The 26,716-nt window shown below is 41.6% G+C and overlaps 1 protein-coding gene across 1 annotated transcript; it reads right to left on the bottom strand.

Moving 5' to 3' along the window:
* Positions 1-153: 153 nt before the first annotated feature.
* PIGU (phosphatidylinositol glycan anchor biosynthesis class U) lies at positions 154-26,270 on the bottom strand. Its single transcript, XM_083444066.1, has 12 exons — positions 26,025-26,270; positions 23,990-24,054; positions 21,550-21,609; positions 19,096-19,158; positions 17,435-17,544; positions 14,425-14,525; positions 13,797-13,894; positions 12,863-13,017; positions 10,801-10,944; positions 7,469-7,593; positions 6,028-6,170; positions 154-1,822 (listed from the first exon to the last, which is right to left on the bottom strand). The coding sequence occupies exons 1-12, from the start codon at positions 26,152-26,154 to the stop codon at positions 1,709-1,711; spliced, it is 1,308 nt and encodes a 435-aa protein (XP_083300192.1). The 5' UTR covers positions 26,155-26,270; the 3' UTR covers positions 154-1,708.
* Between the last annotated feature and the right edge of the window lie 446 nt (positions 26,271-26,716).

Below are 26,716 nucleotides of genomic sequence, written 5' to 3'. Positions count from 1 at the left end.
AAATTTTGCCTTTGTAAGGTAGGCTAGTTTCACACACCTCTCTCTTCCATCCAGACAATACCTCTTGCTCATCAGAATTCAAAGGCGCATTCCAAGAAGGCCCCTGGGTCTGAACTTCCCCACCCCTGTTCTCGAAAATCACTAAAAGTGCAATTTAATAAGGCAAGCTTTTTTATTTTTATTTTTAAAAAATCCCTTCTGAAAGATTGCTTTAATACACTGTAAGAGAAAGGAAGCTATAGCCTGTGGAGCAACTTTGCAAAAAAAAAGAAAGAAAGAAAGAAAGAAAGAAAGAAAGAAAGAAAGAAGACAGAGGACACATTAAATTGCAGATTCAGTGGGTCTGAAATTAATCTCTTCTGCTTATAGTTATAAAGGTGGAGTGGTTTTGTCACTGGGCCTCTTCTGGGCTTTAGGAGTTTGGCTGGGTCTCGTTTGGCTACCCGGTGAGGGAACCACACCATTGGTAAAATTAAAATGTCAGAGAAAGAAACTAGCCGTAGCTGTGCTGGGTTAGAAGAGTTAAAAATAGCAGCCATCTCCAAACAAAAATACCTGCCTCTTGGTTACTGAAGGGAAGTGAACCAACTGAACACACAAGCATTAAAAGCGGGTGGGATGGGGTAGCCATTTTTGCATAGCTGCTTTTCTAATACAGTCACAATTTACTGCTTCTCCTACTAAAACAGTAACACTTTGGGTAGAATATGTAATGGTTATAACTACTGTTGGGCCCAAACATTCCATTAACAGCGCTCCCACTTTTGTGCTTTCTGGCCTCAAATCTTAGGTTGGGAAGAGCTTGGAAGAATAAATTTCCTATGAATCTTAAAAGCTGAATGGATTATGTAGCCCAGCTATGACCTCTCTGGTCAATATGCATTCACTTTGGGTTTTCCGTAACTCTTAATTTTCATTTTCGTAAGACTGCACATGAATGATTCATTTGCATGTCCATAGTGTTTCCCCGTTAAAGAAAAGTTTGATCCACCTGGCGATTCCACCAAACGTCCTCCGAATTCCTGGGTTACAAGCAGCAGAATGCAAATCTCCATGACTCCCAGGCTGGTTCCACTGGGCAGCTCCACTCTGACGCACATCAAACTGACCATTTGTCCAGAGCACAAAACTGCACACAGAATACTTGGGGCCTCCCAGTCTCCAGTATCAGTGCAAGGAGAATAAGTGTCCAAGAGTAGCTGCCCATTCTCTCCCGAGGGCGCAAGGATCCCTGTACATCAGGCAGACGAGCTGCCCATTCAAGCAATGGAAGCAGAGCAGCAAGAGGAACCAAATAAACGCTTGCTGAAGTTATTCCTTTCCTCAAGGAGAAAATTCCCAGGAGTTTCCCCAAGAAATAATAATAATAATAATAATAATAAAATCACCACCCATGGCTTTGTCACTTGCCTGGATGCAAGACACCTCCTTGGTGTCAGTTCAAATGCATTTCACCAAGTCCCGAGGAATTATCCAGAACTGATGAGTGGCATTCGCAGCGGTGACAAGAAGATTCTGATGCGGCTGTGGGCCACCCAGGTGGGCTGTTCAACCCGTTCTCATGCTCTCTGCATCACGCTTTGTACCAGCACTGAATTGGTTATTCCCCAAACAGGAGCCCGTTCACCATATGCAAAAAAAGGTATCTCCCCACCCCTCCCCAAGTATCATCCGTTGTCTGTCCCCGCAGTCGCATCAGATGCCAACTTTATTTGAGAACCAGCATGGGGTCTGTCCTGTCTTTTCGAATTAAGTAGATTCCGTGAGTGAGGTAGTACTCCCTCTGCAGGAAGGCGTAGAAATAGTCTGAGATGAGCAAGATCTGCAGGGGAAGAGAAGAAAACACAGGCAGGAGTGACACCTGATTCATTCGGAACAAAATGGCTGCACATCCAGACCAAGACATGCTGTACTTTACACTATCAATGTTTATTTGGTTTATGTTTACTGAACTATTATAGACACAAGCCAACCTGCATAGCAGTAAGGCTTTTAAACCATAAAAACATTACCAGTAACAAAAGGGTGTTAAAGCTACTCAAGAATAGCCAGATTGTGTGTTGAAGCAGTAAGGAAAAACCCAACAATGCTGCATTATCTTAACAATTTTATTCTGGAATGCTCAATCTGTTCTGGGAAGAGCTGCCGTAGATGCTGTGGCTAACAAGCAATGCAACCCTCAGGCTGAAAGAGACCAGCAACTCCTGACCTGTAAGGCTACCCAATGTCCTGATTTCCTAGGAAGATTAATTTCTTCAGAAGAAGCACTATAAACAATCCTCCTTAAATGCCTTTTCTTTTTAGAACTCAGTGACATATCAAAGTGTAGCTGGGGGAATTCAAAATGACCTTAACAGATTGGAGAACTGGGCACAAGCTAACAAAATGAATTTCAATAGGGAGAAATGTAACATTCTGCACTTAGGCAGGAAGAACCAGATGCACAAATATAGGATGGGGGACACCTGGCTTACTAGCAGTACATGTGAAAAGGATTTAGGGGTCTTGGTGGACCACAAGCTTAACAAGAGTCAACAGTGTGATGCAGCAGCAAAAAAAGGTAACGCTATTCTAGGCTGCATCAACAGAAGTATAGCGTCCAGATCAAGGGAAGTAATAGTCCAGCTCTATTCTGCCTTGGTCAGACTACACCTGGAATACTGTATCCAACTCTGGGCACCACAGTTTAAGAAGGATGTTGACAAGCTGGAACATGTGTGGAAGAGGGCAACCAAGATGATCAAGGGTCTGGAAACTAAGCCTTACCAGGAGCACTTGAAAGAGTTGGGTATGTTTAGCCTGGAAATGAGGAGACTGAGAGGAGATATGATAGACATCTTCAAATATCTAAAGGGCTGTCACATGCTTGTTTTCTCCTGTTCTGGAGGGTAGGACTCGAACCGATGGCTTCAAGTTGCAAGAAAAGAGATTCCGACTAAACATTCAGAAAAACTTTCTGACAGTAAGAGCTGTGTGACAGTGAAACAGACTCCCAAAAGAGGTTGTGGACTCTCTTTCCTTGGAGGTTTTTAAGCAGAGATTGGATGGTCATCTGTCATGGATGCTTTAGCTGAGATTTCTACATTGAAGGAGATGGACTAGATGACTTTGGGTACCTTCCATCTCTATGATTCTATGAATAAATATATTGTCACATCATAGTTTGTGAGAGAGCAAGGTCTAATAGAAACCACGTATGCATTCAGCCAACATATCCCAGCAATTTTTTTTAAAATATAAAAATTTATCAGCACCCTTACCACTACAGTTGGCTGCTACTGTCCACACCAGCAAAAGAAGCATGAAGGCTGAGAGCTTGGGAAGTGGACAGGACAGAATTGTGTCCCCCACACTTATTTGCGTTCAGAACATAGGCACCTTATATTTCTCAAACACAGCAGCAAATGTTTTAATGGCTTCCAGTGTGCTGTGCACCTGACCCCTGGAGCATTTCATTTTGACCCAATTCTTCCTCTTGCAATTAATATTCAAAAAGACAGCACACCTGTCACTCTGCATGAAGGAGCCTGAAAGTAACCATCTGTGCAGAAATCCATCTACTCAAGCAAAAGAAACCAAGAGGACCAATACAGCAATGCAACAACATTTTTTTTCTTTTTCTTTATGTACTGGAGTGCTGTTTTCTATTTTTTCTTCTTTTCTGTAATCCTGAAACTCCACCACACTCCTTGGCAGCAAATTCCACTGTCGAACAGCTCTTACTGTCAGGAAGTTCTTCCTAATGTTTAGGTGGAATCTTCTTTCTTGTAGTTTGGATCCATTGCTCCGTGTCCACTTCTCTGGAGCAGCAGAAAACAACCTTTCTCCCTCCTCTATGTGACATCCTTTTATATATTTGAACATGGCTATCATATCACCCCTTAACCTGGCACTATTACTTCCCTTGATCTAGATGCTATACTCCTATTGATGCAGCCCAGAATTGCATTGGCTTTTTTAGCTGCCACGTCACACTGTTGGCTCATGTCAAGTTTGTGGTCAACCAAGACTCCTAGATCCTTTTCACATGTACTGCTCTCAAGCCAGGTGTCACCCATCTTGTATTTGTGCCTCTCATTTTTTTTGCCCAAGTGCAATACTTTACATTTCTCCCTGTTAAAGTTCATCTTGTTTGTTTTGGCCCAGTTCTCTAATTCTAGTGTAAAAGTTATCAGACAGTAAGTCCCACATATTCACTAAATACTGGTATTGACAAGATTCATGCACACAATATGCAGTTCAATTAAATTTAATATGCAGTTCAATTAAATTTAACTAGGTTGATCAGAGTATGTATATAACAATCTGTGGTATGTATATAACATATCAGTTAGGGACTGCAGAAAAATTGTTGTTTCACTAATTACCCCATATCTTTAAAGCTGCAGTTTGGATAAGTATCTCAGGGCCTATTGCTCTCCAGTGAGGTTCCTGAAAGTGATGTATTTCTAACGATCTCCTCTGCCTTTGTACCAAACACGCACAACAGTTTTTATTCTAATTTCTTTAATATATCAGCTTTTTCCCCCCTAAGCAGGCCCAAGTTAGAAGAATGCTCAGTGCAAATGACCAATTTGCCAACCCCAGAGACTGGCAAAGCAACTACATGTCCCTTTTAATATTAAAATGAACATTTAATACCTTTCAGGAGAAAAATCAAACCAAACTGTTTTGCAAGAAATTATCTTGAAGCTAACAGGAGATCAGCAACAGGGAGAAATCTAATTGTTTTTGTTGGAACAGAAATAGATGCAACGATGAAATTTGGAGAGGGGCGTTGCTTCAAATGATGAAATATACAATTAAAGTAGACAGATGGAGTAACAGGAGACCTAGTCTAGAAGCCAAAATCTCCACTGAAGTGGATTATTACCTTGATGTACTGAGCACAAGGAGAACAAAAGATGACTATGTGACACCCCTTTGGCATTAGCTTACATACCATGCAAGGATGCACAAATCATGGGAGGCCCACAGTCACATCTGTAATACTCCGCTCCCTACTAGTTCACAGCAAAATCTGCTTAATGCAAAGGAAATTCGGAACCTCTGATACAGAACACTCCAGCACAGTGAGCAATACAGCTAAGAAGGAGATCTAAAGCAATTGCAAGATTGCTGCGGTGCCCCTTCCCATTCCTGGTGACCCAACATTTAATAATAGTGGAGCCCTCCTGGCTGCTCAGTGAAATGTGGTGAGCCAGATAAGAGCAGATGGGTCCAGGGAGCTAGCAAGCCAAATCGAAAAATCCACCTATAACAAGGGAAACAACTGCTTTTCTAAGCTGCCATGCCCCAAATCAGAATGTACAACATTAGCATTCAGATAACAAGATCCTGCAGTTACACTTCCCCATTTTTGTTCTTATGCCATATAGATCTGGGACCAAAAGAGAGACAGGAGATGCAGGAAAAAACCCACAACATGAACACATTTTGACAAATTGCTTTTCAAAGGTAAGATGCTAGCTAGGCAGTCCTGTCTTCACTAAACATAAAATATGCGCCAAGAAAACATGAATAAGTTATGCAAACTGAGCGTACCTGACTATATTATTATTAAATTTATTCCAGGCATTATATAGGAATTTAGGAAGTAGCTTCATGCTGAGACAGACCATCGGTCCACTTAGTATTGTCAAAACTGGCACAGGCAGCAACTCTTGAGGATTTAAGACAAGTGGCCCTCCAGACTTTGCCTGGAGATGCCGAGGTTTGAATCTGGGACCTTCTGTATACAAAGGAGATATTCTCCAACTAAGCTCTGGCCCATGGGACAGGCATGGAACTGTGTGAGGCAACTTAATAATGAAATCTTACACATCCCCCTCCGACTCTGGAGATTTCACTAGATATTACACATGCGCATGCGCACACACACATGCATGCACACACACACACTTTCTAGCCTATTGCTGTAATGCCAAGATTCCTATGATATTTTATTTCTGTGTCCAGTACAAAATCTATTACAAGGAACTTAAAAGAGGGCTACTTAAACCTCACCCACCACCTTGTTTTACTAACCTGTCCTACGTTGAACGTCAAAGTGATGGCGTAATAAAAATTTGAGTTGGCACTTCCTGCGTAAATCCAGAGATGCCATAAAACCGGGAAGAGCAGGGAGCAAACAATGAGCACACAGGAAAGGATGAAGACATTCCGGAGGACTGCAACAAAAAGCAGAGGCATCATTAAAAGTGGTTAGCTGGTATACTAATGAGTCCTTGGCATTGTACCATACCAACTACAATGGGGTGGCAGATACTAATTTAGAGGGTTGTTCCAGAGACAGCTGCTATAGAAATCCCTCTAGTTAGAATAAATAATTAACTGCAATTCCTGTGTCACATTGCGTTGACAGGCTTATTCTGCACTCATTTCCCAATGCCACCACCCCATCGCTTCCACATTTTTTATTTGAGCAGGTGCAACATACAAAAAGTCTAAGCAGTAACACTGGAAGATAAATAAAGATGGGGATTGAATGGAAAGCTAAATTTGGACCAAACTTTTCCCATATTAAAATACAATGAAACATTTTGTATAGCTTTTGCAGAGCATTTCCTTTTTTTACTTTTCAGACACACTAGTCATGCCAGCACAAGACAATTCCCATAACTAATGTTGGTTGTTGGTGAAGCGTTTCAATTTACTTACTTGCTTCTGGTATCGATATAGCGCCTTTTAACAAAAAAATGTTCCCAAGGCGATTCACTGACAAAACCAGTTTAAGCACTTTTAAAGTAAAACCGGGGGGGGGGGGGGAGGTTTTGAAAATTCTTTGTATGCATTCTGATGAAACTAATTATCAGTAGATTTCATGATACTTGATCCTACCAAAATTGCTTGAGTAGCCGGGCTGAACTCAAAAGTGAACTAAAAAAGAAACAGGTTAAATTCTTAATCCAAAAGACAGTCAGCCACAGCTGAACGATTGAGATTACAACACCTGCCCCCAAGCAAGTCACTCCAGGAAGAAAAACAAATGCTTCCTCTTGTGAAAGGAGGCTGGATCACTAGAATTTGTCAACGTCATCACAGCAGGCAATTAAAGCCATCTTGAAGAATGATTTATTCTCAGTCTGCATACATACAGGGAGGGAGAAAGAAGAAGAGCAAGTGTCAATTGCAAAGCTGCAGCTGAACAGCCAGAATGATGAAATGCCAGAGCTCTGAGCTGCAACACACACACATACACACTCCGGTCCAATTTTAGATCAGCACAAACGAATCACTTTTGAATTCCATTGATCTCACTGGGAAAGATAAGCATGTGCTTGGTTCTCTCCTACTGAAATCAAAAGGTCTTAGAACTTTGGCTGAATCATTCCTCTGCCGTTTTAAATGCTACTTGACACTCGCTTTCCAACAAGGAACGGAAGTCACTAATGGCTTTTCCAAGGTGGGCAAAAACGACCGGATTAGGGATGGAGGAGGGGAAAGAATAAAATGCAAAATCACTTACACTGATACAGGTGGCTCCAGAGTGGAAGGAAGGCCATGTAAAGGGCAATGTCTCCCACAGTTGGGTAGGACTTGAAGATGGAAATTATGGCAAGTTGAACAAACATGAAGAAGATGGGGTGCTCCCTAGAGGGGGGAAACAGAAAAGGCTGTAAATAACTGGATGGTGTAGATGCTGCAGAAATGGTAGAGGCTGCTGTACTATCAGTGTAACCAGCTGGCCTTCTAACAGCAAAATTAAAACCTTTAGGCAGGGATAGCACCATTTCACACTGGGGCGGAAAACAAGTGTTTGAACACTCCCTGCATCAAAGCTCTTTGCCTGGGGAAATCTGCCATGTCAGGATGGAGCCTAGCCTTCTGTGGTTTGTGCTCCCTGCCACCAGGAGTATTTAAAATACAAAATCTGCCCCCCTCCTTCTTCCAGCATTCAGACATAGTTTAGCCTCACCTGTGATATATACACTCTAGCTATGAGTTTCTGTCGTATTGCCACCATTATTTCATTAGATGACATCATATGCACTCAACATGAGTACAGGTTTGGTAGCGTAAGGAAACATGGTGGACAGAATTGGGTGTAGACAACGACAGAGGCAGCAGAGTGTGCGTGTGCAGAAAGACCTACACCACAACTTGAGAGTTTAGCAATACAGTGTGAGAGAGGGGCAAACTCTTATGTTGTACCCTTCCAATGCACGAAGCTCTGACTGCTGCACCAGTGTGGTGTAGCAGCTAAAGTCTTCAAGTAGGACCTGGGAGATGAGGGTTCCAATCCCTTATCAGCCATGAGGCTCACTGGGTGACCTTGGGTTAGCCATTGAACAGTATTCCACATATTTGCAGAAGGATTTCTGCTTGTGCAAAGGCAGATCCCCTCCCTTTCCTCCACCAATGAGCGCCATGTGCCATCCCCAAATCTTCTCCAGAGGATTGAAGGAACCCCTGGAATGTATTTAAGGGGAACAGAGAGGAAGGAGAACATTTTATAGAACAATGAGCAATCCTTGCCCTGACAGAACATTTTCTTATCCCTACTTTGACTGAAAGCCACTCTCACAGTCTTATCTACTTTACAGGGTTGTAGGGAGAATAAAATGGGGAGGAAGAGAGCCACGTATGTCACCTTGAGCTCTCTGGAGGAAATGGAAAAATAAAATAAATCTCCTACCCTTCCACCAAGGAACTCAGGAGTGGCGTGAATGTAGCTGTCCCAATTTATCCTTACAATAAATTGCAAGCTGGGTGACCTGTGAACTAACTTAAGCCGAGAGACTTGCCCAAGGCCACCCGCTAAGATTCATGGCTCAGCTCCATTGCTCTATCTCCCATGCATCACGCTGGGAGTCCTTGTGCAAGAAGCATGCAGAAGCATGGCTGCCTTCTGACTTCGACAAGGCAAAGACGATGCCTACAAACTGAAAGGCAATCACATCCCTTTTCAAAATAACGTCACATGAGACTGGGCCTATAGTATGTGTTGTGGCTATAGTTGACGAGGAAAGGAGATATTAAACTAGATTGAAATATCTGGGCAAAATCAGACTGATCACAGTTGCTGGGAAGTGAAAACATGGTGTGAAAGGGACAGACGACGGTGCCTTCAAGCTGAGAGAGACTACGGTGCCATCACACTGCAGTCACAACATGGGGTCACATGAATCCCTTCCATGCTATTCTTAGCTTTGCAAGCACATGGGACAGGCAGAGTGTGGCATGACTCCAACCAAGAAGGACAAAATGGATCTCCCAAGACTGCAACTTAATAATGGAGGTTTCTAGGCCTCTAGGCCTTTCCTAGGCATCCTTGCATTTTATCTTCACAACCACCCTGTGAGATAACAAGGCTACCAAGCTAATTTCACAGCTGAGGCCAGGGTATTTTAACCCAGGTCTTCCAAGGACAAGTAAAAAACACACAGTGACTTTAAGTTCTGATTTGCAGAACTATGTATAGTGATTTCTTAAGTTTTATCTCATAGCGTTCATTTTCAGAGTTTATACAGCCAAAATATAGCTGCAAAGGGAAGCATTCACCCCAGTCCCATCAGCGGAAGCCCTGCATAAGGACTTCCACCTGCACAGTGGGACTTCCACCTTCTGTCCCCACATGCACCCTCTGTCCCACCAAATTGGCTCTGGGGGTTGAGAGAACCCCTGGAAAAGTGTGTGCGAAGAGGAGAGGGGGATTGTCCCATCTAGTTTGCAAATACAAAACATCCGTCACCCACGGTCAACATATCAATACACAACATGGCAATGCTTTGATAGCACCTCAGAGACAGCTTACTTATTTTGCGAGCAAGATACTTTCATAAGATGCATGAAACAGATTGACAAAGTGGCACATTCATGAACAACTCTGAACAGTCTAGGCTCTTATGCATAATATAACTACTTGGATTTTTACATTGAACTGTTATTATGAAAGTCTTATTTTAATATCTTAATTTTTTTTATTGCAAACCACCCACTTGAGAGGGGCTGTGTAGCCCTGAAAGGCATACAGATACCTAAATAATAACAATAGATGAAGTTAAATGATGAAACAGTCTGTGTATAGTTTTGTAGCAACAGGTTGCGACACATGAAACCTCATCCATACTTTCGTTTCTTTTCCGTCCTCTGTAGCTCCAAATTATTTGAAAGACACAGCATTTCTAATTAATAAATAATGCATACAAAGCAACATTTATGTCACTTTATTTAATTTGCATTCGCCAGGGGAAGGAGATCATATTTTGAGCTACACAGCACTGTCAACCCTAACTACACCATTATTCCTCAGGAGGGATAAAAGAGTTAAATTAAAACCTCAAACTCAACACTGAATAATTCTCCTGTTATATGCAGAGTCTCTTTTATACAACAAATAAGGCTCAGTTGTAAGCATGGCATCAGACATGTAAGAAAAACTTACGTGTGTTTGCTCCATCTCATTTGAATTGGATTGCATGTGCTGTGTAAGCATGCTCTGGCTTCATGGTCCAGGTGAACACCATGGATAGCAGTTGAAGGTTCTGGCTGAAACATGAAGCCAGCTATGCGGAATGCAGCACATTTTTCTCTTACATGCACAGCATTATGTTAAACCAAGCTTCAGCTAAAAGAATAATAGTGATGTTCAACAAGGATTAGCCAAGCTAAAGTGAGCAATAAGACCCCCTCCAGAAGAGAACACTGATCATTCCTGGTGATGGTTTTACACTACCTTGCGCAGCAAAAGCTTTTGTCAGCAGCATTAAAAATTAACACTCCTGGCCAGCAGAAACTGAGGAAGCAGCAGCAGAGGCAGCAGCAAAGAGAGAGGCAAGAGTAAAAGAGTCTACTTACTTTAGTTTCACCGACAAGGGAATAGTATAAAAGAAGACGTTGATCTGAAAGACGCACACGAAAAAGAGGCTGAAGTGCTCGAACATTTCAGCAAAGAAGTACCAGAAGAGGCCGACGTTGGGTGTCAGGTCTGGAACGGAAAGGCTGGAATGGATGGCACAATGTCACAATCAGGGAGTATAAATGCAGCTTAGTAGAACAGTAGATCAACAAACAATTGAGAGTAAAAACGGCACGTTAACGACAAAGACATTACAAAGACCTGGGACTGCCTTTAAAAATGGTTCAGAAACTTCAACTGGTGCAAAACATAACTGCCCACCCACAGGTTGTGGCTGGGAAGCTGGAGCATATTACACCCATATTATACCAGTGTCTGAGCCTGACTGAAAGTGCTCGTGATGACATTTAAGGCCCTAAATAGTTTGAGACCCAGCTTATATTTAAAGGACCTCGTTCCCCGCTTTAAAATCTGCTTCAGATGCCCCACTTAGGTGCCCACCTATAAAGATAGGCTGCTGTGCACATGGAACAGGGACTTCTTGGCTGTGGCCTCACAATTTAGAACTCAATTCTATATGAAGTTAGGAAGCCTCCATCCTTTTGCTCCATCCTTTCTAAACAGGCCTTAAAGATCAATCTTTTTACTGCTGCTTTTAGCAGCTAGTCTGTATTTCTCTCTCTCTCTCTCTCTCTTTTGCCACACTCATGTCAGTTTCTGCTGGGTTTAGCAGTACTTTGGACTATTTAAAAGGTCTGGTTTTTCATCTAGTTATAACACTGCACTGTGGTTTAGCTTTTTGTATATATATTTGCAAACTGTTTTGGGAACAATTTGGTTTGAAAAGCAATCTATATATTTTTTTAAAAAATAAACAAAGCATTGCCTCCCCCACCCACCCAAAGCCAGGCTTTCCCCCATTATCTTCACTATGACATTTGCAGTTCCATTTCAATCGAAAATTTATTTCTGTGGGAAAACAGTGACACCTATTGGTCATAACAGCTTATTCAAGGAACACTATTGTCCTGTATTAGGTAAACAACAATGACTCTGAGGAACAACAACAACAACACAATGCACTGGGGACAAACATTTAGTTCCACATCTTTCCATTTCTAATGTTTCAAGTTAAAATATCTGGAGGCTGTGGGACTTCTCATCTTTCCACTGTGTGCAAGCACATTCTGTATAACCTGTCCAAAGGAATGGGGCCTTTGAGGCAGTGCTCCTTATAGAATCATAGAATTGCAGAGTTGGAAGGGATCACGTGGGTCATGTAGTTTAACTCCCTGCAATGCAGGAATCTTTTGCTCATGTGGGGTTCAAACCCACGACCCTGACATTGTGTGTCTCATGCCCTACTGACTGTGCTATGTATCAGAAGCTATGCTTACCTAAAGGATGTAACCAGCAGAGCAACATCGGGTATTGTTTATTGCTTTTCCTTTCTTGTTAGCATTTAATACATTGAGCCATGTTTAACCCACACATAATCTAAACTCCTCTTAGACATTGGCTTTCTCCAGGAATTGTGACTACTTGAATTAAGAATATAAGATGATCCTTCTGGATCTAGTCCACTATTCTGTTCTCTCTGTGGCCAATCAGATGTCTATGGGAAGCACACAACTGCTCTTAAAGAGCCTTTGAACACAGCTTCTCTTAATTTACAGGATCTCCATTATAACAAACCTCAGCCTTATGAATGCTTGTTATCCAAACATCATTGAATGATCTTTAGTTAAACAGAGCTACATAATTAGTCCTGTACACTAATTTACTTGAGCTCCTGTTTATCAAGTATCTTCCAAACCATCTTCCAAACTGTTTATCTTCCAAACAATTCAGATAAATGAAGTTGCACTATTCACCCAGCAATGAATCACCCCTAATTAACACGACATTGAACAAACATACGTATCTTTTAACAACAGGGGGCTTAATTCAATATTTTAACTGTTCTACTGTTTGGTGTTCTGAACTCACAAGTACAATACGAAGCTCTTAAGGGGGACAGTGGTTTTACAGATGGACAGGTCCAGTGCAAGTTCTACTTACATGAAACCATACACAGACGGAATAAAATCCCAAGAGTTGAGGAGGAAGAATGAGAGACAAATAATCACCACCAGGCTTCCCAAATACAGAGCTGCATACTGCATGGTGTAAAGCCAGAAGCCTTTGCTTTTCATTTTCACTGGTATGAACTGACGCTATTGGGGGAGAAACAACATCACAAAGTAAGTTTTTTGAAATGAAAACATATAATATGAAAAAACCCCACCTTTTCCAGATCATGGTTTGCATATTTATGGAAGAGCGCCTGTAATACAGAAGGCACTTGTATTTTAATAATAGTGCAAAATCCTAAATATCTGGGAATGGTAGGGTAACAATGGGCTAAAAACCACTAAAAAATGGTTTGCAAAATTTTATTATCAATCCCTAAATCTTGGGGAAATATCCTGTGCCCTCTGACTGAGAACCTCATTTAATCTGTTTTACAGGGCTGTGTAGATACATGAACAATTAAAGATTGCAAATGCATCTGACTCCCTCAGGGACTCAGATCAACATTCAGAAAAAGAGAAGTCAGATGCTTGTCATCTTCTACAGAAGGGCAAGAAAGAGAATTGTTGCCAACTGCAGGGCCTTCCTAGACTTAGTTGATTCAGAAGAAAAGGCAGTCATCAAAACTCTCCCCACTTTAGCTAGATCAGCACAGGCAAATGCCTGGCGTTTCACAATTTGCTCAGTATCATTGGCCACAAGAGAATGGAAGAGTGCTCTGTCCCAGCCATGGCGAGCTGAAAACAACTTGCAGGTCGCTTTCCAGTTTGAGCCGTCTGCCCCCAAGGAAGTCTTGCAAACTGTTGGCAACTGGTGCCATTGTGGTACCTATTGGTTTGTGCTTGCTGCTCTTTCTGTTTGCTGATGGTTGATAGCAGAAGCTGTATTAAAAACATAGTTTTTGCTCCTGTAGAATGTTTACCTGCAATAAATACAGAACGGCTGGTGCAAACAAGGTGAGAGGGTACAGGGACTGGTATGTTGCTAAGGCCAGAAATACAGCACTGAGCAAGGCACTACCTGCAAAACAGGAAAACAAAATAATTGCGACAGCTGATAATCACTAGAATTTCCATACTCAAACGGGCTTCTAAAATGGAAGCATTTGGTCAAAAAAGGAGATTGAAGGGTGCTAAGAAAAACATTCCCTCCATGTAAACATTGCAAATTGCCAGATGGAATGGTCTTCCCTCTCCTCCCTCTGTGTGCTTTTAACCTGACAATACTACACACCCCCAAGCCAATTTCAGGGGACATGTAGGGCATGAAGACCCACTGCACAAGCAGAAGTCCATTTTTGCCTCTGGCCCCGCCCACAACTGGCAATGTGGCTCTCAGAAAGCTACCCAGAAGTGAATGCGGCCTTCAGACCGAAAAGGTTTTCAGTTGTGACATCAAAGACTGCAGAACCACAAACCTATCTGCGATCTGGTTTGCCTGACAGCTCAAACACAACCACACACTTATTTTCCGCATTTAAAGTGACACATTTTTCAAATGTTATAAAAAGAAAAACTGAGAGGTATGCCCATTTCCCCCACATCAATTACCTTTAATCGTTGCCAAAATGAAGAATGCAATTACGGTATTGTTGATGGCACAAGTGGACTTTGCAACGCAAGACATCACAGTATATGGATTCAAGAGATAACTGGAAAAGAGCAAAAATGCAAAGTCAAGGTCCCAGAATGCCTATTCTATCTCCCACTTCATCCTCTGACCTAGTTCTTCTGTGAAACCTTTGGCCTAACCCTGTATTTGCATCCCCAGCTGATACAAACCTTAATTATGCATAATTGTATTTGCACATTCACCCTTTGCTTATCTAGCTTCTCCTTTCCTTCTCCTTCATCAAAAGGAGGTTATAAGCTGCTTAGGGTAGAGACTTGTACTTTTTCTTTTTGCTTATGCTACTCTGTACATTAAGGGCACTGTATAAAATAAGCAGCTGCAGATAAGGAGTTAAAACAAACCCCAAGCAATCAGGATTCTGCCATCTCTTTTTTATTTCTGGGTTGCACATGCTTTGTCATCCAAGACCCTGAACTGAAATGGTACCTTTGGGACCCTGCCAAGTTAAGTACTGCCCTTGCAGACAAACCTATTTTCCAGCACAGTACAAGACAATTACAAGAGTCTAAGGAGGAAAGGAGAATGTTAGAGGAGAAAGAGTACATTTAAAATGCAATCTCATTCGGAAGCATGATGATGTAATAGGGGAAACTGACCTTTTGAACGCAAAGTGAGATTGGCAGGGGGTGAGATTAGGATGGGTAGAGGAATGGAAACTTTATATGTAGCGGAACTAAAAAATGTGAGTTTGAAAGGGCTGGATTGATATATTTTATACTCGTTCAGTTTGCACGCAACACTAAGCCAAACCATGGTTTAGTAGTGCAAACGAGGAAATGTGTGGGTTCCTAAAGAAAAGATCATGGTTGCTTTGCTCCTCCACCGGTCTCACTGCTGAAGCTGCGCTACTGTGAGCTATGCCATGGTTTGGCCTAGCATTACATTTGAACCAGAGTTTGTGACTCAAGACAAACCATGAGCTGTAGCCAAGTTTGTTTCCTATGATTCAGCAATCATGGTTTGTCTGGGGGAGATAAACCATCAGCCCACTGTCAAATGTAACCCTAACCCAAAGCATGGCTTAGCTCACAGTATGGTAGCGATAGGACCAGAGTAGGACCAGAGTAGCCACCATGTTCTCTTTGGGAACCAAGGTTTGCTTACGTAAGACACATCATGGTTTGGCTTAGCGTTACATGGGAACCAGGGTGATGAAGTATTAGAAAGATTATGTTTTCCCTTTCCCCCTAGGCATTTCTTCTTTCATTTATGCATATTCTTTTTGACTAAGACTACAAGTTTGTACACACTTATCTGGGAATGAAGTCAGTGGGATGTACTTCTGAGCAGACATGATTGCACTGTCAGGCTGTGAGCCTTTCAGACCTTGAGACTTCACCTACCTATCATTCCCTCTAATTGTAAATTCAGGTGGTGAATGTAATAATAATAATAATAATAATAATAATAATAATAATAATAATAAAAAAAAATAATTTTTTATACCCCACCCATCTGGCTGGGTTTCCTCAGCCATTCTGGGCAGCTCCCAACAGAATATTAAAACATTGTTGTAGCTAACAATGGTCACTGAGAAACAAAAGGGGGGTATCAAAATGCGCAGGGAAACCCTGAGTTTTGACAGAGTACAGGAAGACCCCAAAGGGGCAGCTCCCTCCCAGAAAAGCTCAATAAGGACTGAGCATGTTCAGTTTTCTGCAAGAAAAATGGAAAACTGGGGAAAGACTGAGTTGAATGGCCTGGGGGAAGAGGGCATGGCTGGCTGGCTGGCTGGCACACTGAACAGAAGCAGTCTTACTGAGAGATGAGTAACACCTTGATGGAGGCCCCATTTCTTAGTATACAATTACTAATACTTGTCCTTCCACATTTGGTAATGGATAAACAGTAAAAACAGGGAGAAAATAGCATGCAACATCTTTAAGAAAAAATATGGTCTGCCACTGAGTAGGTTTTATTAAAGAAATTAAGGGAACACAGAGAAGATGATTCAAGGACAATTATGTGCTAACAGGAGAACACTTACAATGGGCTGGATTGCAACTGTGTGGGTGGCAGGCTTTGTGGGAGGTGTTGCAAGCCTTGAACACAGCTGAGTTAGAGCGGCTGAGAGATTACAAGATTAAAAAGCACACACACATCACTGTATATCTTGCAGAGGATGGTTCTTTTTAATTATTTTAAGATACAGTTCCTTAATAATAATAAAAACGAACAATTCAGTTCTTTCTTTTCACTAGGCTCAAAAGGGACGCACAGATAGATTATTGCTCAGTAGGTGAGATTCTGGGTGAATCATTACCATTATAATAAAACTATTAGTAATAAAGACACAGCAAGATAAGGTGTGTGAGTTAAAAGCCCTTTCCTTGGGTGCTATCCTGGGATAAGCCCTAGGCAGCTCCTTCAAGAAATTGGATCAGGGCAGGAGGAAGGAGAGATTCTCTGTTTCTGAAAGTCAAACTTGTGAAGGTAGTTTTGGGAAAGAAGTCTGCAATTTTAGCAGAAGGTAGTACACTATTCATTGGGTTCATGAAGCTCATCCTTTTTCCCTCTTGTTGGAGGGACAAGAAGGAAAGGGCAGAAATGTTTACTGGGGGGAAAGAGAGGGGAAAACCACAAACCATAACAGTCTTGTGCACCTTTGGAATGGACAGGATGGTTGTGTAGCAGACAATGCTCCAAAACATAGTTTTGAGCACTGTGAATGAGCAGTGGGCTTCTATGCCATTTCCTTCCCAGGCCTCCCCTCCCCTCGTGGACAGGGCATAATTCATTATTTCCTGTCTTAATCAAACCATAGTTTGCTGGATAGGAGATGGTATGCTTGGCAGAATGAGGAGACAGGAAAGCCCAGCTGTGTGAACAAGATTCCACTAGTACTTCTCTGGATCCAAGCCAATATAATTAGTAATAACAAATGTTCTGTGTATTAGAAGATTTTTACCCACTGAAGGCAATACTTACAACAGTGCAACCTTGAGAGGGATATAGTACATTTCCATGGGGGTCCGAATAAGCTCAGCTGCATCAGGTGCATACTTATCCAGTTCTATTAGTAGCTTTTGCTTCTTAAACTGGATAGGAAAGAAAAATGAGATGTCACAAATCACTGTATTTCTATAAGTTACCGAGCCTCATTATTGTGCTGCCTGAAGAAAATTTCTTTTTACTATAGCCCAAAGCTTATAAACTTAGTACTTAGATTTTTTTGTTACTAGCTTTTCACAGGCAGAACGACCGTATATTGCGTGACATGAACATCTACAAACCACAGCAGTTTCCCTCCTCAACACTGCATCAGATTCATTTGAGGACAATTTTAGAAATATATTGATGTAATTATATATTTAAAATGTCACTCGCTAGATAAATCAATATTGACCTTTCAGAAGAGAGCATTCGAAACTGCTTGAATTGCAAGCATTACAGCTGCAGTAGTTTCCTTTCAGTTTTCATGAGTTAATAAGGAAAAGGTCAAGTCACAATCTAGATTGAGATTTATTGGGTGGATACTGACTGTGTGTCTCTGCCTCCTATTTGTGCTGGAAAATGATTCACCAAGATAATGGGCATATCAATCTATATTAAGGATCTCTTCTACTGACCATAAGGAAAGTATTATCCTCTCCTTTCCAGAGAGGGTTTTTAGTTTCATATTCCGTTCAATGATATTTCAAAGGGATTGGTATGGATTAATCAGTCCTGCTGGAATACTAGACTAGACTGGCTGAGTTGGGACAATCATACCTTGAAGCCAAAATATTTACAATATTTCCCCCCTGCACCCACAGTCCCTTTCTGCTTTCTGTTGTGAGCAAACAAACCATAACATCTCTAATTAACCATAGTTTCCCATTTTTCGTTCAAACTGGGAAACTATGGTCACCAGCTTCCAAGCAAGCTCAAATGTTAACCCAACTTCAAACCAGGACTTAATGTCCTGGATTGTTATGGTGCTGGCAACTATAGTTTCCCAGTTTGGATGAAATGGGAAGCTACAGTCAAGTAAACACTTCTCGGTTTAAGCACAGCTCATGCAATGGGAAGGCAAAGGGGAACAGCAAGAAAAGCAGCAAGTGCTGTATGACCTTGTCTGCACTGCCTACTTACTGCACATGAGGCACGCACTGCAGTCAGGATTGGAAAAACTAGAAGAGTGGGTGCAGGTATTGCCATGTGCCTAAGAAAGGCTAATTTCCCACTCCAACATCATGCTGCAAAAATGCATTTGGATGTAAATCCAGCAGCAACGTAACAAAAGTGGAGCTCATGAGCAGAGTCAAATGCAGCCTTTTGCCCTCTCTTGCCCAATTATTGTCCTGCTTCCCTCTTATTCTCTCTTTATCTTTGTGTGTGAGAGTGATACTGTGTGGTTTCAGTTCTCAATGACTGTGAAATAATGTACGGTAACTATTGTGAAGATCTGTGGCAGTAAATTTTAGTATGTGGGATCAGATATTCATACACAACAGATGTGCAAATTACACCACATAGCAGGTAGGTAACCCAACAAGTAAAGAAAATGCTTATTAGAAAGAAAAATGAGGAAAGAGAAGACAACACACAGCAAATGCCCTATCAATGTGGACAGTAACCAAATAAACAAATGACACATGTTTACTTACCGTAACTTTGTTGTAATCCTGAACGGCCAAATAGAGAGCGACAGCAGTCAACATATCTGTAATCTGAAAAAAATATCACCAATATTAATGAAAACACTTGAGAATGTAAAGGATCACAATGAAACATGTTACTTTACAAAATATTTTTAAAAAGTAACATCGGCTTCTGAGGCGATTTGCGATGTTCAGGAATGCAAACATCATGGGCCAAAAACATATTAAAATTGTATTCTTCTGCCTGCAAGTTTAAATTATGATGAGTTGATTTATATATTTTTAATTCATATATTTATTATTATTATTATTATTACAACTACAACTACATTTTACTACCCACCCTTCACCCCAAGGTTCCAGGGTGGGTTACAACAATTAAGACGCATTATTAAGAACAGTTTGAAGCAACATAAAATACAGAAATAAGGTGGGTTCTAAAAATATACATCTCAAGTGTAAAATTCCCAGTATACCCTCAGGTGGGTTACAGTAAAAAGACAAAATAAAAAAACCACAATACTGCATAAGCATAAAATCCAAAACAGAATAAAGCCAGCAGAAGAATAAATACTGATAAAAAACTGACAATGAGAAAGAACAGCAGTTCAAAAGATCTTAAAAGTCCTGAAAATTTTAAGATTGAAAAAAAATAAATGAGAAAAAACAAAGGTATCTGCCTGGCACCAAAGAGCCCACAATTCAGGCACCAGGTGGCAGTAAGGCAGATAGTCTAGAACTGAGGTTCCATAGCTGTTCCTCTCTCTGGAAGTCACCCACCAAACCTCAATTGTACCTGTAGAAAAGGCAGAGAAAGGCCTCTAGGGAGCAGGCAATCCTTCAAATTAGCTGCGCAAAGCCATTTAAGATTTTAAAGGTCACTATCAGCATTTTGAATTGGGCTAGAAACAGACTGGAAGTCAGCACGGATAGTAAAATACTGGTGTAATGTCATCATATCAGCCAGTCCCAGAGTTAACAATCTTGTAGCCCTATGTTGAACCAACGAAAGTTTCTGGATCATGTTTAAAGGCAGTCCCAGGTATAACACAATATCATTGGCTCATCAATCTCCCTGGAAGGATCTAGGAAACGGAGCATTTTGAGAACCTAGTCGACAGTGGAGCTCATTCATCAAGTCCCACGCGAGTTCAAACAGCTTGACAAACTCTGTTTCAGAGCTCATCCACGCCATCATGTTATTGTGTGATAATTAAAGCTGTGACCTGATACTTTCAATGAAAAGAAAAAATTATCACAAGTGGGTCTTTTTAAATTCAGGTAAGACTGGAACCAGACAGCAGAAGTATTTGTTTGTGAAGCAGCAAACCCCTATCACACGGTAAATTAAGATTAGCATCTTACAGCAATTTCACAACTGAGAAAACAAGTATGGTGCACACCTGTAAAATGCAATGCATATAGGCGCAACGTGCAGAGTCTATGCCATTTTGGTCTGTATGCAATGAATGTTATACATATACACCACATTCAGACATAACACCCACAAATGGACACCCCAGAGGTATCAGATGTAGGAAAGTAAGGTGTGATCTCACTATGCATAGGAAACAGGTAAGGGCAAGTATAATTCAAACTTGGCCGTGACAGGAATGCCATGAAGTCAAGCAAAATTAGCCACACCTCTGATCATTTGTTTTACATACATTTGGCGCACAAACACTATTGTAACTCCAATATTATAACATGGGAGAAGTCCTACTGAGGTCACCAGACCTTTGCACTTGCTTTTGGTAGGAAATTATTAATAACAGGAAAAGCAATGGAAAATTACTAATTTTTGGATTCTTCACTATCTCTGGCAGTATAAAAAAGCAATAAAGCTGGGATTTATAAACTCTCCACTTCTTCTATCTTTCTTGGCAAACAAACATCCCATGCTAACTTATTTTAAGGAAAAAATATGTATAGATTTAATCCATTCTAAGATATGCCACATGTCAACAGAGTATCATATAATTAAAGGCTTTCTGGAGGTAAAATTACAACTACCACCTTGTTTAGGAAAGTGTACAGTAGAATTTGAATGTTTCAATAGTTAGGTAAAAAACAGCATATGCAGCAGGAATGGGAAACTTTCGGGAGCCATGGAAGGATGGATGGGAAGTCGATGGAACAGAATTATTTATTTATTGAATTTATATACCGCCCAATACCTGGAGGTCTCAGGGCGGTTCACAAAAATTATGGGTTGATGTAATATAACTATTTTTTTTCCTTTCCCCCTTCTTTTTCTTTCACTTTTTTCTTTTTTATTCTTCAGTTCTGTATTTTGTACTCTTAGAAATTCACGTGTGTGTGTGTGTATGAATTTATAAGAGTACTAGAGAGAGAGCGAGAGAGAGAGAGGAAAGTGTACTCTACATGCTCAATAAAACAAGGAATAAGCTCTGAAAGAGAGGCAATTGAGCTGTGGATGAAAATGAAAGCAATACTTACCATAAATACTAGCTCAGCATAATCAATCAGGAAATGAAAGAGGTATATTATTAGTGGAGTCTAAGGGGGAAACAAAGAGAGAAATACAATTAACCTGAGCAAACTGCTTTCAAATCAAAGCAACACACACACAAACAAACAAACACACTATTTCCTGGAAATGATACAAAGTCTACACTTCAGCTTCATATAATCATGTTACTTAGGGATGCATTAAGTTAACATTTACTCAGAGCAGACCTATTGAAATTAATAGACCTACATGAATTTCAATGGGTCTACTCAGAGTAAAGTTTAGTTGAATGCAACCATGGTAGCTTCAGAGTATGGCATGACATGTAATGCAGAGCCACTAATCCAGCTATCATTCATATTTGTGCTAGGAACTTATTGTAACTAGACCAGTGCTGCAGCCATGGCTTATGTTGGAGCTGTGGCATTTATGATTGCTCCTGACTTCCTGTGTACTTTGTTAAGTGCCCCACAAGAGTATATACCATGGGTAGGCAAACTAAGGGCCGGGGGCCGCATCCAGCCCAATCGCCTTCTAAATCCGGCCTGCGGATGGTCCGGGAATCAGTGTGTTTTTACATGAGTACAATGTGTGCTTTTATTGAAAATGCATCCCTGGGTTATTTGTGGGGCCTGCCTGGTGTTTTTACATGAGTACAATGTGTGCTTTTATTGAAAATGCATCTCTGGGTTATTTGTGGGGCATAGGAATTCGTTCATTCCCCCCCCCCCAAATATAGTCCGGCCCCCCACAAGTTCCGAGGGACAGTGGACCGGCCCCCCGCTGAAAAAGTCTGCTGACCCCGGTATAAACGCTGTACTGACATGGGCAAAGAAGGGCAAGGAAGAGGCCTGTTATTCCCAAAGGCAACTTGAACAGCCCCACAGCCTCCTCTTTGGAGAAGCTGTGCCTTTGCCTTTAATATTACAAGTAGGGACTCACAAGCATTGAGGAAAGGGGAGGATAACTCTTTTGTGCCCCTCTTCTTGCCCCCCCCCAAAAAAACAAATAACCAATTGCCCTTCAATATCATTTTGGTGAAGGGGCAAGCAGGCATTCCTCACACTGTGAAAGTGTTGGGGATGGGAATAGGAATAGGTGGAGAACATCTCCTGCCTCCCCTCCCAAGTTATAGAGCCTATCTGCATAAGGAGTAATTTGGTGGCATATAGGGCCAAACTAGAAAGCTCTGCCCCTTCCCCCATCAAACATAAGATTGTACTTTAGCTACCACTCTAATTTCAATTTTATCTTACGGTAAAAGGTAATGGCAAAGGGACCCCTGACCATTAGGTCCAGTCGTGGCCGACTCTGGGGTTGCGGCGCTCATCTCGCTTTATTGGCTGAGGGAGCCAGTGTACAGCTTCCGGGTCCTGTGGCCAGTATGACTAAGCCGCTTCTGGCGAACCAGAGCAGTGCACGGAAACGTCGTTTGCCTTCCCGCTGGAGTGGTACCTATTTATCTACTTGCACTTTGACGTGCTTTCAAACTGCTAGGTTGGCAGGAGCTGGGACCAAGCAACGGGAGCTCACCCCGTCGCAGGGATCCGAACCACTGACCTTCTGATCGGCAAGTCCTAGGCTCTGTGGTTTAACCCCCAGCGCCACCCATGTCCCTTTTATCTTACGGAGCAAACACCAATTGCTTTTACATTTCCAGCCTAGTGCTCTAAAATTGCTACTGCTGGCATTGTACCATCACCAGTGTTGAAATAAAATTTAGCTGTCAGACTGGTCAGCTCATGTATTGTACATGGAAAGGTTGCCATCTTGACTTTTGCCTCAGGAAGTCTTGGACCAGTCCTGAGCAGATCTTTGTGAGCTCCCTGTATGCAATTCTCACTCACAATGTGGAATTGTATTGGCTCATTTATTTTAATTAATATTTTATAGCAGTCTTTTCATTTGAAAATAAACTTCCAGAGTGAATAACAACAGAATAAAAGAATAAATTACTTGAGAACCAGAGCAAAAGTATCAGTTACTTGAGATTCAGAGATTCAGTAACTTCCACAGTACATTGAGGAAAAGCTGGATGAGGATATGAAAGATGCAGACAACCCTTCCATTCCCCAGATTGCTCTGTTATACTAGCTGTATGTGCACATATAACTTCAGTAAATTTATTAGATACCTTTTTCTTAAAATTTTTTTTGCAGCAATTAAAATATACCAAGGACAAAAACAATGCAACCTCTGCTCTGCCCAAGGATGACAAATCACCAGAAATAACCAATTAGAATGATGCCAAAATGTTAAAACCAGCCAATCCCATCTCATCCTATCAGAAGGGAGAAGGGAGTAACAGGATTCTGTGCAGTGTCTCAAAGACCCTCCACATCAGTTACCATGCCCTCTTGACTTCAGAATTTCCAAGATAAATAGCATTTCAATATCTTTTATAAAAATGAATCACTAAATACTTACTTCATGAAATACATCACCAGAATATGGAGACACGCCCAAATCAAGTAAAGCTAGCCCCTCAACCACTGAAAAAAACATGCAAAATCGCTGTTATTGGTTTAAATATTTAAATGCCCAAGATTGAAAATAGTGAGGGTTCACTCATATAGATCCAAACACAAATTCACCACTTAAACATATCCTATATATTATTATTTTATTAGTTATTCTGTTTCACGAGTTGCTTTTTACATTAAAAAGTCTTAAAGTGACATTGACAACAATAAATCACAGCATATAAAAGCAATTTAAAACCAGAGTAAATTTGAAAGACACAAGACATAGAAATTCTCATCCAAGAGTAAATTCATATGGGCAAAGTCTTACCCATCCCACTAATTGATGAGCACCACCACAGGAGACAACTTTAAATAACCAAAGCCCTGGATAAAGTCTTAGCCTGGCACCTAAAAACTGACAGAAATGGCACCTTCCTGAAAATAGCATTCTACAGATGGCAGGGCAACACTGAAAAGGCCCCTTCTTGTTTTGCCACCCTCTACTCTTCTCTCAGGTGGGCCACACAAAGAACACACTATGATGATGATTGCAGGGCATGGGGTGGTCCTCATGGGGAGAGGTGATCCCTTCAGGTATCGCATGCGCTTGAAAGGTCAAAAACAGCATTCTGAATTGAACTGGTTTTGGTTTTGAAAATTTTTGCTGACCATTTTATGTGTGTGTGTACATACATACATACATACATATGCATTTCATATAACTCAGGCATAGGCAAACTCCGGCCCTCCAGATGTTTGGGACTACAATTCCCATCATCCCTGACCACTGGTCCTGTTAGCTAGGGATGGTGGGAATTGTAGTCCCAAACATCTGGAGGGCCGGAGTTTGCCTATGCCTCATATAACTGGTATATAATATCGTACTAGTTGTCAGATGACATACTTCCAGTTGCCAGAGTTTTCCATTATTAACTAACACAGAGAAAGCAAATTATTATTTCTTTTATAACAGAAGTTTTACAAAGAGAATTCATATTTTTAGCTACCAGTTTTTTTGATGGTAGCAGCTGGGTAAACACCCCTTGAATGTTATATGCGGCTTATGTGGTATTTGATCACGGGGAAACAGGGGGACAGAAATAAAGTAAAAAGAAATTTGAATGGCTTTAATTGTAACTCTTTAACAACAGTAAACAGTTGACTAGAGCTCAGCAGGTTGTTTTCTGTTGCTCAGAAGAGCCCTCTTCCTATTGGCCCTTTTCTGTAGACATTAATTGTACAGAGAGAAAACAGAGTTACTTCTTTTTGTTTCATTTACTTTGCAAACTCCTGTGCCCTTGGGTCTTCAAGAACAGGTAAAAAGAAATTCAACGAATTAATTGGAAAAGCTTGCAAATACCAGATAGGCTTAGGATTTAAATACGTAATGTGATGAATTAATATTTTAATGCTGAATTGGAAAGAAAGAAAGATGTTAAGTGATTAAGTTAATTATATAAGAATATTGGTTTTGGAAAACCGTTAAAATGATATACACTGAAATTCAACCAGGGGGGTACGAGGAAGTCACTTAACAATGTTACTAAGTTTGGTTTAAATACGGTTGAGATTTATGTTTGTTTGTTTATTTGTTTACATTTTTTTGGGAGAATCAATAATTTTTTTTGGAAAAAAAACAAATAATCCAACAGGTGAAGTTTCCCCCCATTAATTACAGTACTGTTTCTCCATGCGAAGAAAGGCTTCTGCCATTCAATGGGAAGAGGAGCCCTTTTGGCAACCTCTCCCGCGGGTGCACTTTTTGAAACCCTCTCCGCGCCCAAGGAGCGCTTAGCACCAGGGCACAGGTCGAAGGGCAGCTGCAAATCGCCCACTCCCCTTCCCACGAGAGGTCCTGGGTCCGGCCGTCAGAAGGCAGCCCACGAGGAGGGCTTGGGGTCCCCTCCTTCGAGGGAGCCACCCCAGGAGCGGGCGACGATGCCCACCTCCCGCCGCCTACTCCCCCCGCCGCCCCCTCCTAACCTCAGGCCTCTCACCTCGCTTCCAGGCATTTAAAGGGGACGCGACCTCTACCCTCTCCGAGATGAGCCCGGCCAGGCTGGAGCGAAACAGCACGGCCCGAACTGTCACGGCCACCAAGAGCACCAGCACCAAGGGAGCCGCCATCTTAGCGGCAGGACACACCGGCCTATGCCAGCGGTAGTTCCCAGGCTCGCCCCTACAGCTGGGCGTCTACAGAGCGGGCTGGGGTGAAGAGACTACAACTCCCAGAATCCCATCGGCTGAGGAAGCCTTCACTTCCCGAGGACCGACGGCAAGGGAAGCAGGACAAAATAAAGCCGGGCTAACAACGAGCGGAGAGTTGCTCTTCTTAGGGAAGGGCTGTGCGCGCGTTGTTTTAGACTTGACCTTCTTTAGTTACAGAATCAGGATTCCTTATTTCAGCAGCAGCAGACGTTATTTCAGCAACTCAGTGCATTTCAATGTCGCTTCCCTGAAGCAGATGTCCCCTTGCAATTTACAATTCATTCAAAAACTCCTACAGTCAGGGCGTTTTCCTGGGACGTATACCTGAGTTTACCTGAGTTCAAGCTCCCTTGAACTCAGTGGGACTTACGTATAGGATTTTTTTTCTGTTAGGCTGCAGTCCTTTTACCTGCCTAAATGGAAGTAAGTCCCATAACTAAATGAGGCTTGCACAGGGTTGCAGTGTAAGGCTTTGTGACAT

Source organism: Podarcis tiliguerta (assembly GCF_965153285.1).
Source record: "Podarcis tiliguerta genome assembly, chromosome: 6".
In the NCBI taxonomy this organism is placed as follows: domain Eukaryota; kingdom Metazoa; phylum Chordata; class Lepidosauria; order Squamata; family Lacertidae; genus Podarcis; species Podarcis tiliguerta.
Note: the sequence above shows the minus strand (reverse complement) of the source record. Positions and strands in the feature narration are given on the sequence as shown.